Source organism: Heteronotia binoei, chromosome 2, assembly GCF_032191835.1.
Source record: "Heteronotia binoei isolate CCM8104 ecotype False Entrance Well chromosome 2, APGP_CSIRO_Hbin_v1, whole genome shotgun sequence".
Taxonomy (NCBI): Eukaryota; Metazoa; Chordata; class Lepidosauria; order Squamata; family Gekkonidae; genus Heteronotia; species Heteronotia binoei.
Genome location: NC_083224.1, coordinates 89,031,059 through 89,048,986, shown reverse-complemented (window position 1 = coordinate 89,048,986; position 17,928 = coordinate 89,031,059). Strand labels below are relative to the sequence as shown.

The window sequence follows — 17,928 nt, the reverse complement described above, 5'->3', positions numbered from 1 at the left end:
CACTCATTTCCCATAAGGCAAAGGTGACATTTAGCTTCTTACCTTTTTATCATTATCAAGGTGAAGGTAGTATGTAGGATAGAGGCCTCGATCCATCCCCTTCTTATCTCGAGTGACCCGACACTTGATAGTCACTCCTTGAGGAGCCGGCTGTAATACAAATTCCTCCAGATTGTCCACTTCAATGATGGGAGAGGGTGCTCTCTCTCCTTTCTATGGTCCAGCAAAGAAAGAGAGTTTGTTTTCATGAACACACCGCCTTGGGACTTTCAGCGTGATCACCACAACACAAGCACACACAGCCCACGATTCTTGTGCATTCATTCTGTTTCCTCTCATACATGACCCCATCCTCAGTTGCCTTTGTTTTCAATCTTTGGTTAATATTTTCTTCCCAAGTTATATTTCAAAAGGTCCCCTGGTATCCAAATACTAGCTGCCTAAGAAGCCAAAGTATAAATTTCTAAGGCCATCTGAAAATGTAACTATTTGAAAATATCAATTTAGTTTATCCAAATTTTTTATTAATCAGAGAGATGTTTACTTATGTTAGTACATTTTACCCCATCTCTTTATTATAAAAAGCTCAGCAGCTTATAACAGAAACAATAACCAGAAAATAAAAGATATAAAAATATCTAAAATAACAATTTAAATATATTAAATTTTGATTATATAGGTGTCTCATTTTCAGGCTTTTTACTTTCCAAAAAATAAGGCCTATAAACAAAAAAACAAGAGTTTGAAAAAATAAGAGATATAAAAGGACACAAGAAAACAATGAGGGTTTTTTAACATTCTTGTTTTGCACTGGATACCTGTGCAAACCTTTTCCTGAGCATGTAAATGAAATCATTTTCTTCTTTTTCATGTCTATAATTATCATACATTTAGGGTTACCAATGGGAAGAAAGGCATGGGTACAGGTAATGAGGGCTGGCAGGGAAGGGAAAATGGAAATGCTGGGGGAGAATAATGAGATGCTCCCTGCATTTCCTTGCAGCTCCTTCACTTGTATAATAATATCATTTAGAATATTACTGAAGGCCAGCAGTGTGCTAGGTGCTGCACATGAAAACTGACTAAGGTAGCCATAGGTGTACCAGGTTTCCCAGTTTGTCAGGCAGTCTCCTACCCAGCAACCCAGGCCCCCACTCCTGCTCCCAAGGAGCAATGGGAGCAAAAGGAGGACCTGGTGTTATGATAATGCCTTGATGTCACTTCTGTTGCAAACTGCACTGGAGCGACACTATAGGATTCACCTCAAACTCTATTGTATAATCATAGAATCCTGGGTGACATTGAGGAGTATCAGTCCAATGCTATGACACTACTTCCAGGTTCACACTGAAACTGACATTGCAGTGTTGGTGCAATGCGAAATTACATTGTTCATGCCTCCCAGACCCTCCTTTTGGTTGCCAGGTACCTGGGCACTTCAGTCCTGCTGCTGCTCAGTGCAGCAGTGGGAGCATATTTGGGGGGAGGGGGACTGGTAGCACACTGATGCCACAATGTCTCTTCTGGGTTCACACCAGTTTGAGTGGTTCTTAGATTGTCACCCCTATGCAGTGATATTTCTGGGTTTGTTCCAGAAGTAACATTTGAATGCTTGCTGGATCTTGAGCTTAAACTCTAATATAAGAATGATTGGTACTGGGAGATACTTGTTGAGGCCCACAGGTCAGTAAGGGGCCAAGAGTACCAGCATTCTCATTTGACAAGGGTACCTGGGGAGTTCACAAGCCATCAGTCTCCTTCGTGCTATCTCTACACTCCTGGTTGCTTTGCATAGCAGGAAGAGTCTTCAGGTCCTCTGCAACAGTCCTTGTGGTATTCAGGAAACTTGAATGAGTATGAGAAAGACCCACACTCTTATCAGCCTTCCGATGTACCTGCCATCAAGTGAGCCTTTCTGTGATGCACAGAGAACTAAGGGAGTATACAGGGAAGGTGTCAAGTTGGACTGGGGAGGATAGGATGACCAGGCTGGGTTCCATGTAAAGTGAGTCTTTGGCATAGTCTCAGATCATATCTCCAACTATCATTCTCCTGTCTCCAAATCAGGGAATTTACTGAGGTCCAGAGCCAGCCTGAGGTCTGGCACTGACCAGAAAGTACTGGGGAAAAATCCAGGCAATAGTAAAGGTGACTTGAGTTGTGTCATGGCTGGACCCCAACTGCTCCAAGCTATAAATTCATTACCTGGGCTGGAAGATGGTCTTGTCTAAAGAGCAATGTGTGTGTGGGGTGGTGGTGGTGGAATATACTGTGGTGGGAACAGTCTACATGAATGTACAATGATCCCATCTTTTCTCTGCTTTCTTTTTTAGTGCACAAGGGTGGCTGGCACTATTAACATACTGAAGTTAGCCAGATTGCAGGTGCTGCTGTTTTTAGATAAGATATGTGGTTGATTGTCTAACAAACTGAATGGTCTAAAGAAGCTGGTCTTAATGCCCCCATGGTTCACATGGGGTTGCCAGATTTGACTTAGGAAATATCTGGGGACTTTGTAGGTAGAGCCGGGAAACCTTGGGGGTGGAGGCAGGAGCAAGGTTGTGACAAACATGACTGAACTACAAAAGGAGTTCTGACCATTACATTTAAAGGGACTGCACACCTTTTAAATGCCTTCCTTCCATTTGGAAATACTGGAAGATAGGGGCACCTTCTTTTGGGACTCATAGAATTGGACCCCCTAGTCCAATCTTTTTGAAACTTGGGGGGTGTTTTGAGGAGAGGCACCAAATAATATGCTGAAAATTTGGTGCATCTACCTCAAAAACAGCCCCCTACACCCTAGATACCCACAGATGATTTTTAATTATACCTTATAGGAACTGGACACCATAGGGGATAATGGAGTACTCAGGAGACATTTCCCTTCCTCCCCCCTGCTTTCTGATAATCCTGAAGTGGCGGGAGGGCCTCCAAATCGGGGGATTCCCCGCCCCCAACTGGGGATTGACAACTCTATCACATGCCACCAGAGATGAAAAGTCTTTGCGGTTCCCTGATTCCCACATGAACACTCCCAGGAGCTACCTTCTTGGACTTCTTTCCTTTTCCCTTCTTGTTGGTGTTCTTCTGAGCTGTATCTGTTGGGGGGTCTTCTTCACTTTCATTTTCAGTAGTTTTGGCAACAGCTTAAGAAAAAGAACACTATGCTCAATAGGAATCCAGTGAGAATATGACCTAAAGTTGTACCCAGATTTGGCATGGAAAGAAGGAGTCAGTAGGGTGTAGTGGTTGCAGACCCAGACTACCCCCAAGGAGATGTAAGCCCAAATCCCCACTTGGCTCCCTGAATTACTATGGATCAGTCATCCTCCATCTTTTAGCCTATCCTACCTTACAGCGTTATTGTGAGGATAAAGGTGGTGGGTGGAGGGAGAGCTACATATTCCTTGGGAGAAAGGAATAACAGTGAATGGACAGATAAACCTGTGATCTAACATACACAACGCTATAATAGCAGTTGCTGCTTGGTGGTTTCCTATCCAAGTACTGACCACGGCTTACCCCACTTAACAGCCAAACTCTAACCAGCTTGAGCTTGTCTGGGGTATTCAGGCTTCTACAGAATAATGTAATGAAATACCATCAAGTCCCAGCTGACTAAGGCAAAAGATGTGCAGAGGTGGTTTGCCATTGCTTGCTCTGTTTAACAACCCTTGTGCTGCTTGGCAGTTTCCTATCCAACTACTGTCCATGGCTTACCCTGCTTAACAGCCAAACTCTAACCATATTCAAGCTTCTACAGAATAATGTCATGAAGTGCCATCAAGTCCCAACTGACTAATGGAGACTCCACTTGGGGTTTTCAAGGCATGAGATGAGCAAATGTGATTTGCCATTGCCTTCCTCTGCATAGCAACCTAGACTCCTGGCTTTTTGACTTAGCTTACTTTTGGTGCAATTTTTGAAAGTTTGAATACTTTATTATACACACACACACACACATATATACACACACACATATTTTCAAAACTCTCGGCAGCTCACAGCAAGAGCGAGTCACAACAAGCAAAATTGCAATTAAAGACACAGTGGCCGTTTTCCCACTCACGTTTTACTGGCGCCACGACCATCCTGACGCCGGCGAATCTGCCTGGATTTCGCAACAGAAGCGCCGGCGCTCCCAGAAGCACCGGCGCTTTCCGTCGCTAAGCCAGCGCAAACGTTTTCCTGCATCTTTGCGATTTCCGTTTGCGCTGGCTTAGCGACGGAAGTAGCCGGCGCTTCTGGGAGCGCCGGAGCTTCTGATGCGAAATCCAGGCAGATTCGCCGGCGTCAGGATGGTCGTGGCGCCAGTAAAACGTGAGTGGGAAAACGGCCAGTATGTAACAGTAAAGAATAGCAAAGGCAAAAAAACAGTCCACAGTGTTGCGGTTCACAGTCACTGCCCCAGAATAGTATAGATACTCAAGTCTTGATATTTACAGTGAAGACTTTAAAGAATCTTTTAGGTACAAATGTGCATGTGACAAAGAAATGATATATGGATTACAATTTAAAAAATATGATTATTGGATTATAACTTTTTCTTTTTCTCCCAATGACTAAGAAGAAATATCATGAAGATGGATTATAATTATAACCTTTAGGGTTTTTGGAGAAAGATTCTTTAACAGATAGAATTTATTACCTTATAACAAATTAGATTAAACAGTAATATGGGGACGTTTGCTAAGGGGTCATGCACTGCTGGGGGTCACAAAAGAGGGGGGTGGGGTGGAGAAAATATTATATATGTGTACTAACATTTAATGACAAATGATGACACGTTATCACAATATATTACATTATAATAAATTGTTTTAAACTCAAATGTGCATGTGACAAACTGACCATGGACATAAACTCACAAGCACATGCTAACATGCCCACAATTATGGGTTTTGCATAAGGCTGCCAAGCTCCTGGTCTGGGCGGGGATTCCCCTGTCTGTGAGGTTCCCAACCTGCCAGCCCACATTGGGCCAGTGGGGGGAACCTCCCCCGACATCGTTGGCGTGATGATGTCACCCTGAAGTGATGTCATCATGCCAGTGATGGCACTCGCGGCCGCTCTAGGCATTTCTAGGGAAACTCTATGGTTTTTCCAGACACTCTAGCCATTTAGGAGGGAAAAAACTCTATACCATAGAGTTTTCCTCTTCTAAATGGCTAGAGCATCTGGAAAAACCATAGAGTTTTCCTGGAAATGCCTAGAGCGGCTGCGAGTGCTGTCGCCAGTGTGATGACATTACTTCAGGGTGACGTCATCGCACCAACAACATTGGGGGAGGTTCCCCCTACTGCCGCAACCCCTGCCCGGACCGGGGGCTTGGCAGCCCTACCCAAAACTCATAATTGTGGGCATGTTAGCATGTGCTTGTGAGTTTATGTGCTGCACATGAAAAGAAAACTGACTACGGTAGCCATAGGTGTACCAGATTTCCCAGTTTGTCAGGCAGTCTCCTACCCAGCAACCCAGGTCCCCACTCCTGCTCCCATGGAGCAGTGGTAGCAAAAGGGGGGCCTGGTGCTATGATAATGCCTTGATGTCACTTCTGGTGCAAACTGCACTGGAAAGTCCCCCACAGGAGAGCGGAGGGAACTTGGCAACCCTAGTTTTGGGTGCTTCTTACAGTGGTGAGTGAAACTACACAGCTGCCTTTTGTACATCTATGCACGGAAAACAAGATTGGATGAAGTTAGTAATATAATATTTCAGATTAAGAAGAAGCAGCAGTAGAGACAGAATGACTGGAAATCAACTCTTCTTCTAGAAGAATTTGTCAATTAAGACCTCAACTAGGCATTGGTGGCCCCCTGTGCTCCTTCCAGTGTCTCCTTTGTCAACACTTTCTGGGAGTTTATCTTGGTGCTTCTCCTTTATCTACCACCAGGGGCTCTGAAACAAATCATGAAGAACCTTTGTCTATTTCTTCCAACAAGGCATGAAGCTGCACTTACCCTTCTTCTTCTTTTTTTTCTCCTTAAGGACTTCTCCCCCAGCATGAAACATGGATGCGGGGTTTTTCTTTTTCTCAGGTTTTGTTGGCTTGGGGCTGGAGTCAGATTCATCTTCAGCCTCACTGCTTTTCACAACTATAGTCATTAAGGGAGAAATTTTGACATTCGGGTCAGATTCCTTATAATATCTAGCAGTACGGTCATGAAATCTTCTCTCAAACTCTCACTGAGTGAGAATCAACAGAGCAGTGTTATTTAACATCAGATTTGGCTAATGCAAGATCAAAACATTGGCACTTGGGAACAATGTTATGCATTAATGTACCAGTAAGGGTTGCATCCTCATTGTTCTTTTAAATCCTGTTGCTCCTCTCATGCGGTCATATTATGCGGTCATAGTGCACTTTATGCACTTCTGTAATTTCTGCCTTGCCTTGCTACCATTTAGGACTCCTGTGAACCTAAAGTGGGAGAACTGTAGCACCAAGTTCCGTCATCCTGCTTACAACTGAAGACCAAAGTCTCCTTTTGGGAGGGTGGGTGTAGAGAAGTAGAAGAAAGAAGTCACAACTCATGGGAATGGAAGTGCATGTAAAGGGTCCTACGCTCCTCATTTCCCCAACATCCTTCATGCACAAACACAGGCATCCTTTGATCAGGCTGGGAAAGGATAACGGTACTGACTATTCTACCTATAAGAAAGTTGCCATTTGCATCTTCCAGAGAAAACACAGACATAACTGTATTTTCTCCCTGCAGGTCAAGTTACAATTTGGTCGTAATTGTGGAAGTTTGTTTGGGAAAACAACAAAAAAAATCTCTTAACACAATGACTTGACTGACCCCTGCAACAAAAAAAATGCCCCCCTTTCCCCAAGTACTGAATATCTGTTCTTTATGGATACCTAATTTCAGCCAAGAGAGTGATTTGTCAACAAGATGGGAATCACTTGTGAAAAGAGTGCTTACGCAAGGTAAGAATGACCCAGTCTGACTTCAATTTGATACCTTGTAAACCATAATCAATTTGTCTTAGCCATTGTTCAAATATTGTCTACCACATGCTTCTATCTGGTCTCAGCCCGCAAGGAAAATTGTGCTTCCTGCATTCGTTTTTGAGTGACAGGTGGACCTTATTGGACTGTTTTTCTCAGATGAGGAGACCTTCCATTGTTTGCTTATTTCCTCCAGAATGTGAGTGCTATAATCTTACATTTACAGTGATTAAACTGTGAGTCTGTCAGCATCTAACACCAAAGGCTGACAAGACAGAGTTTCAAGAGCTTGACCCAGATAATCTGCACCCCCCCCCCCTTTTAGTTTTTGCAACGTCTAGTTTGAAGAAGTGCTCCAATAAGCTCAAAAGCTTGCATAAGGTTTTCTGTAATTCTGGTTGGCCCCAATAAAAGATATCACATGGATTTTATTTCTACCTCTGCTCTGAAACACTGTGATTGTTCTTGTGGTAGAGGAAAGAGCTGTCAAGTTTTAGCCAATTTATGGCTACCCCATGGTATTTTCATGGCAAGAGATGTTCAGAGGTGGTTTCTCATTGTCTTCCTCTGCCTAGCAACCCTGGAATTCCTTTGTGTTCTCCTATCCAAATTCTGACTAGGGCTGACCCTATTTAGCTTCTGAGTCATGTGTGATGCAACAGAGGTGCTGTGAGGCTCAGCTGAGTCACATATGAAAGACACTGCCCAGCTGAATCACATGTGTGAAAGGTGCTGCCTAGCAGAGTGGAGCCAACTGGGCAGGCCCCAAAAGAGACTTGCTAGTGACAAGTGGCAGCCCTGAGTAGTGCCCTCACCTCAGTACCACTGCCCTGGTAGCCTTGCTTGCTTTCCCCCACACTGCCTCTACAAAGCAGGGGAGGAGGAAGAGGGGGCAGCTGTTCTCTCCCTCCCTTGTGCTGGCTTGGTGCACACCCAGACCAATGACAGGGAGCAGTAGGTTAGCAGCTGGCCTAGGAACCAAAACTCTTTGGGCCAAGAAGGCATCTGAACCTGAGGCTCCTTGAGCCAAGCCTAGCACTAACCATCAGACTATTCCGACTCTCACCTTTTTTTTTTACTTTTTTGTCTTTCTTGTCCCCATTAACTTGGAACACAGAAGGTGGTTCCTTCTTTGGTGTCTTTGCGGTTTTGGTCTTGGCATCAGGCTCCCCTTTGTCTCCTATTACAGCAAAGAGAGGTGAAAAGCATTAGAATTTTATGACTAGCTGGGGGGTGGGGAATGCTGTGGAAGAAACTACAGTGAATTACATTAGGGTCAAAGGGATCAAAGAGAAGAAGAACAAGGCAAGGCAGGGTGAAGGAGCAGATGGATCATGTAAGGAAAGAATAAAAGTGAATTTCGATGAATGGGAATAAAAGAATAGGAAAGGGAGAAATGGAACAAAAATTAAGACAGATCATAGTGTTTAGGTTGCTGGAGGTGGTCAATAGGCTCACTCATTCCTTTTGCAGGTTCTTGAAGAATGGCAAAAGCCTGCAGAATCTGTTTCAGCAGAGATGATAGCTCAGAATAAAGAAGCTGCTTAGCACAGGTGGCTCTTTCCTGACTTTTGAAGTATTTGTGATAAAAAGAAAACAAGAAAAGGAGTAAAAATATGGCTATAAGAAGGGGCAGGAGATATGACTGCAAAATGAAAAACAAGAGCCTTTCTGTAATCCTCATCCTCCCCATCAGAGCAGGTATTTCTTCTTAGGTGCAGTTCGCTAACCATCTTCCCCATGGACACAAATCTCTTAACACAATGACAGCTACCATTGGCTCTTGACTGACCCCTGCAATACTTCATGACCCTCTTGAGTTCAGATATGGGGTCTCAGCATTTGGTCCTAAACATGTTAGCAGAACCTCAGCTGCACATGGCTCTGCATTATTACTTTATCTCTGTCCATTTATCTCTGTTCTTTCCTCTTCCCAATCTGAGGCTTTTACAGCCTCTAAATCTACCTCCTCCTCTTCCTTCTCATTACACACACCTAGAGATGCTAGCCTCCATGTGGGGCCTGGGGATTCTCTGGAATTAAAGCTTATCTCCAGTCTACAGAGATCAGTTTCCCTGGAGAAAATGGATGCTTTCGAGGGTGGATTCTGTGGCATTGGACTCCACCAAGGTTCCCACCCCACCCAGGCTCCATCTCCAAATCTCTAGAAGTCTCCCATTCTGGATCTGGCAACCCTACACCCCCCCCCCCCCGCATCCTGTCATTGGCCAGGAGGGTCCTGGCAACCCTACACACACCTCTGGCTCTGGGGTAGAGGACATTTATTGGTTCCATTTTCCAATGACCAAGTGAGGCTCAGAGAATCTTAGTGAATCATTCAGGATCACAGAGGCACTCTAGCACAGAAGGGTGTTTTGACTCATGATGCTGCTGTAACCCTGGTTCTTCTTGTCTGGTCATCCATCAGTAGCTAATGGTTGAAATTCTTGTAGCTCATGACTTTTGTTCCTGGTCCCTCAAGGAAAATGCCAAGACTGTCTGGTTAATCATTGGTCATGGAGAAGGGCAGAACTATGGATGAAGTGACCCCCCCCCCCCTGGTTTCAAAGCCTCCTAGTCTCAATGGCTATGACCCTTTTCACAAGTTGGGTGGATTTCTTGTGCCTAGTCATGCAGATGTCATCATGTGTCATAATGATGTGCTGAAATTTTGACTAAGGAAGCAAAACAGGTAGGTTACTAATGGAAAAACTAAACCAGGGACAGATAGCAAAGAAAACACATCAGTCCCATTTATATCTTCCATTGGAACACAGAATTTGCTGAACAATGATGTAGCAATGGCTTCCAAGTTATTCCATTTTATTCCATCCCATTGAAATGATGTTTTTTTTTGTCCAAAAACTTTTTTATTGAATTTAATAAACATACAAATAAAGCAATCAATGACTGTATCTGCAATCATTCTTTGTGTATAAGTATAGCATACCAACAGAAAACAAAATATAAATATATATACAAAATACAAACAAAACAAAACATACATACATTCACACACACATACATAATTGGCAGCTGAATTAAAAAATAAGTACTCTGTCCATATATTAATTACATCAAATTAATAATGTCATAATATCTACCAGGTATACATGTACGCATCTGATCTACAGGACCAAAAGAAAATTTAAGAAATGGAAGCCACTTGTACATCAGAGATTCGTTACTTTCTGAATTGTTTATATTGCATAAACTATCTGTTATCTTGTCCATAGCATAGACCTCCCAGATTTTAGCATACCAGGTTTTAACTGGAGGAATATTGGGAGATTTCCAAAATTGGGCCAACACCATTTTAGCAGCAGCTAGTAAAAGGGATATCAGGGATTTATTGAGAGAAGTAATAGAAAAATCTTTCCAACAGTCAAGCAAAATGAGTTCCAATCTTAAGGGTAAACTATAGCCCGTGATATCCTTGATTTTCGCCACAATTACTGCCCAAAACGACTGCACCCTCGGGCAAGACCACCAGCAGTGTATAAATGTGCCCACCTCTCCACAATTTTTCCAACATTTGGAGGACTGATTTATCGCCATATGGCTTAATCTCTGAGGTGTTAAATACCACCAAAACAAATTTTTTTGAGTTTGTAATTGTATATTCAATGATTTTGAAACAAACGAAGGAGATGACCAGATTTGTTGCCAAACATCCTCCTGAAAATTAATTGAACTATTCCTTTGCCAAATTTCTTGATAGGATAACAAATCAACAGCATCAATGTCTAGCAAACCCTTATAAATAAATGAAATCAGTCCCTTCCGCTTAAAAAAAGGAGAATATAGCAAGTGTTCAAAGAAAGTAAGAGGTCGATTGAAATTGTATTTCTTTAAGAGTGATGTCACCAAGTTGTTAGTTTGCAAGTATTCAAACCATGGGATTTTTGTCCCACCAGTTTTCTCTTCCAAAGATTTTTTGTCGAGCATTTTTCCATTGGACAAAATATCCACAAACCTATAAAGGTTATATTTTTTCCAAATTGGAAAAGACTTGTAAAAAAAACCCGGTTGAAACCAAGAAACATCCACAAAATGAGATAGTGGAGATATTGGAGGGGCTAAAGAGAGGCAACGTTTGTCCCAAATCTGAAAAATAGCTTTAAGAAAAAGGTTGGAGGAGATAATAGGAGGTCTATTCTTCGGAAATTCCCATAATATAGAGTGAAACGATTTGTTATTTAGATAGGTATCTTCTAGGGCCTTCCAACCTGAATTCAAGTCAGCATCATGGTATCTAATAAGGCCACCTAAAATGGCAGCTTCATAAAATTTATGCAGATCCGGAAGAGCCAGACCCCCTGAGGATTTAGAACGAATAAGAGTTGCATACCCTATTCTAGACAAGCCCTTGTTCCAAATATATCTTAAGAACGAACGACGCCAACCCACAAATAAATCATCAGGAATAAGAATAGGAATGGCTCGAAATAAAAACAGAAATTTGGGGAAAATAAAAGATTTAATAATCTGAATTTTTTCATTCCAGGGAATGCGTGAAGAATTTTTGTTCTTTTGCAGGGTAAGAATGTCCTTAATCAATAAATGATGATTAACTTTAAAAATATCTCCCAATTTCAAAGGTATATTGATCCCCAAATATGTCCAATATCTATCAATTTTTTTAAAGTGATAATTAGAGTAGATGGAGTCTTGGAGAGCATCCGAAATTGTGATGGGATAAAGAATGGTTTTGGATGGGTTTACTCGAAGGCCTGATATAGAAGAAAATACAGATAATAAATCAAAGACAGCCGGTAAAGAAGACTTAGGTTATGTAACAAAAAGCACTAGGTCATCTGCAAACAAAGACACCTTAATTTGTTTCTTTCTAATAGGGATACCAGCGATAATATTGGTATCACGGATAGCATTAGCAAGAGGTTCTATTGCGATCGCAAAAAGCAGAGGAGACAATGGGCAACCTTGCCTCGTCCCTCTGAAAAGATTAAATTCTTCAGAATCCAAATTATTAATAGAAAGAATAGCAGAAGGTGATTTATATAAAGAATGGATTATCTTCAGAAAATTCGGGCCAAAGTTCATTTTCTGCAGTAAGGTTGTAAGATAAGGAACTTCAACGGAGTCAAAGGCTTTTTCAAAATCAATAGACAAGATAAAAGAAGACTCAATATTAAATTTCCGGCAGTATTGAATAACATCAAGGACCATTCTAGTATTGTCCGTTAACTCACGGTGTGGGATAAAGCCCGACTGGTCAGGATGAATGTAGTTCCCTATAAAGGTATTAAGCCTAGCCACCAGAGCTGCTGTAAAAATCTTGTAATCACAATTAAGGAGCGATATCGGCCTGTATGAACTAGGGTCTAGTAAGTCTTTGTCCTTCTTTGGAAGAAGTATGATTTTTGCCTGTGACCAAGTAACAGGGAAAGAACCAGACTGTACAAACTGATTACAGGCGTCTGCCAAGATGGGAGCCAACAAAATGTTAAAAAATTTATAAAATTCTGGTATAAAGCCATCTCGGCCTGGAGATTTATTGGATTTCATAGACTTGCTAGTCTCCTGTATTTCAAGTGCAGTAAAAGGTTTGTCCAAAAAGGATTTAACCTCAGGAGAGACAGGCTTAATAACTGAGTGAGTGTCTAAGAAAGATGAAATAAGGTCTGCTGATGGATGCTGGGAGGAATATAGAGATGAATAGTACTTTTTAAACACTCCTACAATATCCTTAGTGGAATGTTTCAAGGTACCAGATTTAGAACGAATGGAAGAAATAGCCATTGAGGATACTCTCTTTTTAACCTTCCATGATAGGAGTTTAAGAGATTGAGGAGTTTGAAACCAATATTTTTGTTTTATAAAAGCCATTTGTTTTTGAATCTTGGAGACGTCAAGAGATTCTAATTTTTTTCTTTCTATAAGTAGTTTTGAATAAGTTTTTTTGCTACCAAATTTTTTAAATTTCTCTTCCAATTTGGTAATGTTGGCAACCAAATCAGATCTAATTTTTTCTTTTTCTTTTTTATACGAAGAGGCAATAGCCATAAATCTGCCACGAATTACAGCTTTAAAAGAATCCCAAACTATATGCTGGGGTACTCCACACTCCATATTGAATTGAAAAAATTCTTTAATGTCTTTTTCAATGGAATCTGTAACCAATTTCATAGACAGAAGTTTACTATCCAATCTCCAATCAAAAGAAAAAGATCTGTCAGTAACGCCTGACATATACCCTTCCAACCATGCATGATCAGACCAAATCATTGGGCCAATTTCTACTTTAGAAAAAAGATTAGAAATAGAATCTGAAACTAAAAGAAAATCTATTCTGGAATAAGTTTGATGACGAGAAGAAAAAAAGGTATAATCTCTTTCTTTTGGATGTCTGCTTCTCCAAATGTCTGACAGATTATAGGATTGAAAAACTTGAGCTAAATCATTTTGGCCATTCAAATCTTTTGATTGAGACCGTTTATTGGCAGATATAGGTAGCAGGCTTTTTTGAGATCTATCTAAAGAAGGATTAACAACATAGTTGAGATCTCCTCCCAAGATAATGGGCCCTGTATGAAAGGTTTGAAGTTGTGACAACGTATCTTTAATAAATGCAATTTGCCCATCATTTGGAGCATACACCGATGCCAGAGTATAAGGGCTACCATTAAAGACCCCATTGATAAAAATATACCGACCCCTAGGGTCAATTGAGGAATTTTCAAAAGTGAATTGGACTGATTTACCTATTAGGATGGCCACACCTCTTGCTTTGGAAGACCCATAAGCTTGAAATTGATGAGCAAAAAATTTGGACTGGAAGACCCTGGGCTGGTTACCCTTAAGGTGAGTTTCTTGCAAAAAAATTATATCTGGTTTCTGACGAGAGATGGCAGAGGCAACCCGTTTTTTCTTAATTAAATTATTTAGCCCGTTACAGTTTAGAGAAAGAAATTTCAAGTGGCACTCTGCCATAATTGAAAGAGGAAAAAACCAAGGTTATCAAAATTATTACAATTTATAGCATTTAACCCAGGTGCCACCAGGATAGCTCGAGATGAATCCTGTAGATCAAATTTCAAAGGTATGAGGACAGATTTCAAATCAAAGGCTTTAAAAAACTTCCAGCTAAAACCATAATAATTCAATACAGTTATGCTGCCCATAACAAAAACAAAAAACCATAACCAACACCAGTGGTCTAGCATTAACAGACACTAGCCACTAACTCACCCTCCAACTCTGTTAACCCAAACTTGGGAAAACAACAACTACTTACTTAAAAGGTTAAATTTGAAGCGGAAGTCTTCCTTGCTGAAGACACCACACAACTAGCAACAACTACCAAATGGAGCTATTTAAAAAAAACCCGAAGTTCTCCATTCTCCCTCTCTGCCAAAAATGCTTATATTTAACAATATCAACCCAGCAAAATTAAAATTTATAAACAGAATAACAGAGCCGAATGTATAGAGAGTTTTATAATGAAAGGCCACACAAAGCTGATTGAATCAAGGCTAAAATGCCTAGAAAGCTACATATAATAAAATCTGTGCCTTTTATCAACTCAGATTAGTGAATTAAAGATAAGTACAGGCAAACTAATATACCATGTGTAACAGCATCGGATCTCGATCACAAAGTTATAGTGAGATTTAAGACACTATGATAAAAATACAATGAAACTTTAAACAGAATTATGAACACTATTAAATACTGATCTCCCCAAACACTCCCCACCAACTATCCTTCAGCCACTTATTAGACTATGTAGGGAGATGTGATAGTAAGGGAAACAAATTTCCAAACCTTCATAATATCATACGGCACAAACTGACACACACATACATTCCCTACCAACCCTCTGTCTCACACACTCATTTCCATTCAAGAATTCACAAAGGAAGGGAAAAGGACCTGACACTTCATTAACTCACAGTAGAAAGAAATATATTGATATAAAGCCCTGATCATACTATTCAAGTTTCTCACTCAGATCTACCCCCCCTCACTCTCTCTCACTCTCTCACTCACTCCCACACCCTCTCTCGTCACCCAGCCTCCCCATTCAAACACCTACTTCCACTTACTTTTTAAACCATATATTCCAAGTCACTCCACTCTTCCAATCATGCATACCCAATCAACCAAGAAGATTTCCTTTAATGAGTTGATTTAAATTAATAACTCCCTCACATTCATAACATTGCTTTCAAAAAAATATAAATAACAAGGGGAAAAAAAGGGGGGGGGAACCCCCCAATTTCATATATAAACACTGCTTCATAAGCACCACTTAGGCAAAGCTTATAAGTCAGCAGTTCAGTAGGCAAAGCTTATATGTCAGGGGGAAAAGGACGCCAGGAATCCTCAACAAAAAAAAAGGGGGGGGGGAGATTTCTGCATAGCAACAGTTCCAGCATTTAGCTTCTAGAAGAAACAGGCCGATCAGGACGGTTCAAAGGCACACGACGCCATCTAGTGTCTGAAGTTATTGAGTGAGCATGGGAGGCTGCTTCCAGAAGGCCGGTGGGAACAGGAAGATTCATATCGCGGAGCATGCATAGGCCTGAGTCGAGGTCTGCAGCTACAAATGACTGATCCTGCACTGTAACTTGCAGCTTGTACGAAGCAACCCATAGATATCTGATGTTTTCCCTGTTCAGGATTTCTATAATTGGCTTCAGATTTTTCCGCCTTTGCAAGGTTTCAGAAGACAAATCCTGTAGAATTTGGACGTTGTAATCTCCTAGCAGAAGAGGATTTATAGCCCGGGCTTTTTGCAGCAACTTGGATTTCACTGAGGCAGAAGAGAAACGGACTAAAATGTCCCTAGGCAACGAAGTTTTCTGTCTGCGCAATGGGCCAATTCTATATACTGTCTCCAGGGCACAGAGATCAGAGTCAGAAAAACCCAATGCCTTCGATAGCCAGGAGGCTATAAGAGTTTTTAGATCAGAGGGGGAGGCAGAATTCTCGGGGAGCCCACGAATTTTAACATTCCCCATTTTCAGTTGGTTCTCAAGTGCAATAATTTTATCAGTGGCCCATTCATCTCTTTTATAAAAATACTGAGTGTCCTGCTGCACAGCACTTGCCATGTTAAAAGCAGAATCTGCCGTCTCTGCCACCTTCTCTAAGGACGTTTTGAAACCCTCCAATTGAGCAGAAAGGGGCTGGATCATGGCAGATATTTTGTCAGTCATATTTTGTTCCAGTTTTTGAAAAGCCTCCATTACCTCAGAACGAAATGAAGCTAGGTCTGCTGCTGTGTTTTCCCCTCCTTCCGACGCCATCTTGCTTGCAGGGCTGCTTGCTTTTCCTGAGGCCTTAGCCTTGGGCTTTTTTGGAAAATAGTCTTTAACAGAGTTCCTTGAATTTCTTTTTGATCTGGGTTTTTGACCATCTACTGTTCCCATACTAATTAAAGAAAAAAAAGAAAACAAACAACAACGCTGGGCGCTTGCTTAAGTGGATTTGGCAGGGGTAAGTAAGGAGCTCTACTTTCAGGCGTCCATTCCCTATGCATGCGACACCACGCCCCCTGAAATGATGTTGATCGATGATGATGATGTCACACTTTTTTGTTTGTTTATTTATTTATTTATATTTTGATTTGTATCCCGCCCTTCCCACCAGAGTGGCTCAGGGCGGTATATCTGTCAAAGGCTACCCTTGAACATTTGAAAGCCCTGTAATTTTATGCCAGTGTTACTGTAGGGAGTCGGGACCTCTTCTGAAATATTTGGGGAACTAAACACATGAAACTACCTTATACTGAGTCAGACACTTGGTCTATCAAGCTCAGTATTGTCTACTCTGACCGGCAATGGTTCTTCAGGGTCTTAGGCTGAGGTTGTTCACATTACCTACCACCCAATCCTTTTATTTGGAGAAGACAGGGAATTAATCTGCATGCCAAGCAGATGCTCTGTCTGTTCCTGAGCTATCTCTCCCTGGAGTTTGGCGAAGATGCTGAGAAACCTCTCTTAGGCTGGGTCCAGACTGGCACTTTAAACCAACACAGGGATGGCTCCCAGATGGTTCAAAAAATCAAATCCAAACATACACATTTGCCTCCCATCCCATTCCCATACTCACCCCGTCCTTAGGCATCTCAGCCATGGCTCAAAAAAGGGACTACTTCTGAAGTGATAGCAAATTTTAGCACCGCACACCATCCGCCTTTCTGTTGTATGAACGCAGGAGTATGCAATTAAGGTGGATTGGTGTTGTGAGTCCGCCAGTCCACTCTAGGCATTCACTAATGTTCTTTTTTAAAAAAACTGACGAGCACATGTGTGCATGACCACTAAAATGTATGGAAAAAAGAAACCCAAACTGCGCTAACAACCATCTGACTGCACCAAAGCACCTCCCATGCAGGAAATGTAAGAGTTTAGATTGTAAACATTGTTTAGTTTGTAAACATTCTAAAGGTAAGAAGCTATCTATTTTTGCATGTATATCTCTGATAGCTGCCAAAAATATACTAGTACCACTACTGCAACTGCTAAGAACAATAATTTATCACTGACCTTTACTTCTGGATTTCTTTTCTTTACTTTCACTAGCTGGCATATCTTTATTGATCTTCCTTTTTTGCTTTTTTGGGGGATCTTCACTTTCTACTTCTTCCTCATCTTCCTCCTCTTCAGAGGCATCTATAAATTTGGAGTTTGGACAAGCAGGAGTTGAGGGGAGGAAAGGAGAGGAAACAACTATGTAAATCAGAGGCGTCAAACATGTGACCCGGGGGCCAAATCAGGCCCCTAGAGGGCTCCTATCTGCCCCCCAAGTAACTGGCTGTCATCTGCTTCCTTCTCCCTCTTTCTTGCTTCCTTCTGCATAACAGCTTGCTTTGCAAGGCTTGCTCAATCACACAGGAGCTACATAGCAAAACCTCTATTTTCTCCATTGCTGAGGCTCCTCCCTTGGGGAGGAAGGGGGGAAGGCAAAGCTTGTTTTTCCAGGCTCTCTCAATCACACAG

General features: G+C 41.5%; 1 protein-coding gene across 5 annotated transcripts in view; it reads right to left on the bottom strand.

The window, feature by feature from the left end:
* The window catches only part of TULP1 (TUB like protein 1), an 80,373-nt gene that overhangs the window by 42,850 nt on the left and 19,595 nt on the right, over positions 1–17,928 (bottom strand). For all 5 annotated transcript variants that reach the window (XM_060231550.1, XM_060231554.1, XM_060231551.1 and 2 more), the window contains 5 exons: positions 17,476–17,601; positions 8,025–8,138; positions 5,964–6,098; positions 3,049–3,149; positions 43–213 (listed from right to left, as the gene is read on the bottom strand). In XM_060231550.1, coding sequence (XP_060087533.1) covers positions 43–213; positions 3,049–3,149; positions 5,964–6,098; positions 8,025–8,138; positions 17,476–17,601 — 647 coding nt within the window. The remainder of the gene's footprint in view (positions 1–42; positions 214–3,048; positions 3,150–5,963; positions 6,099–8,024; positions 8,139–17,475; positions 17,602–17,928) is intronic.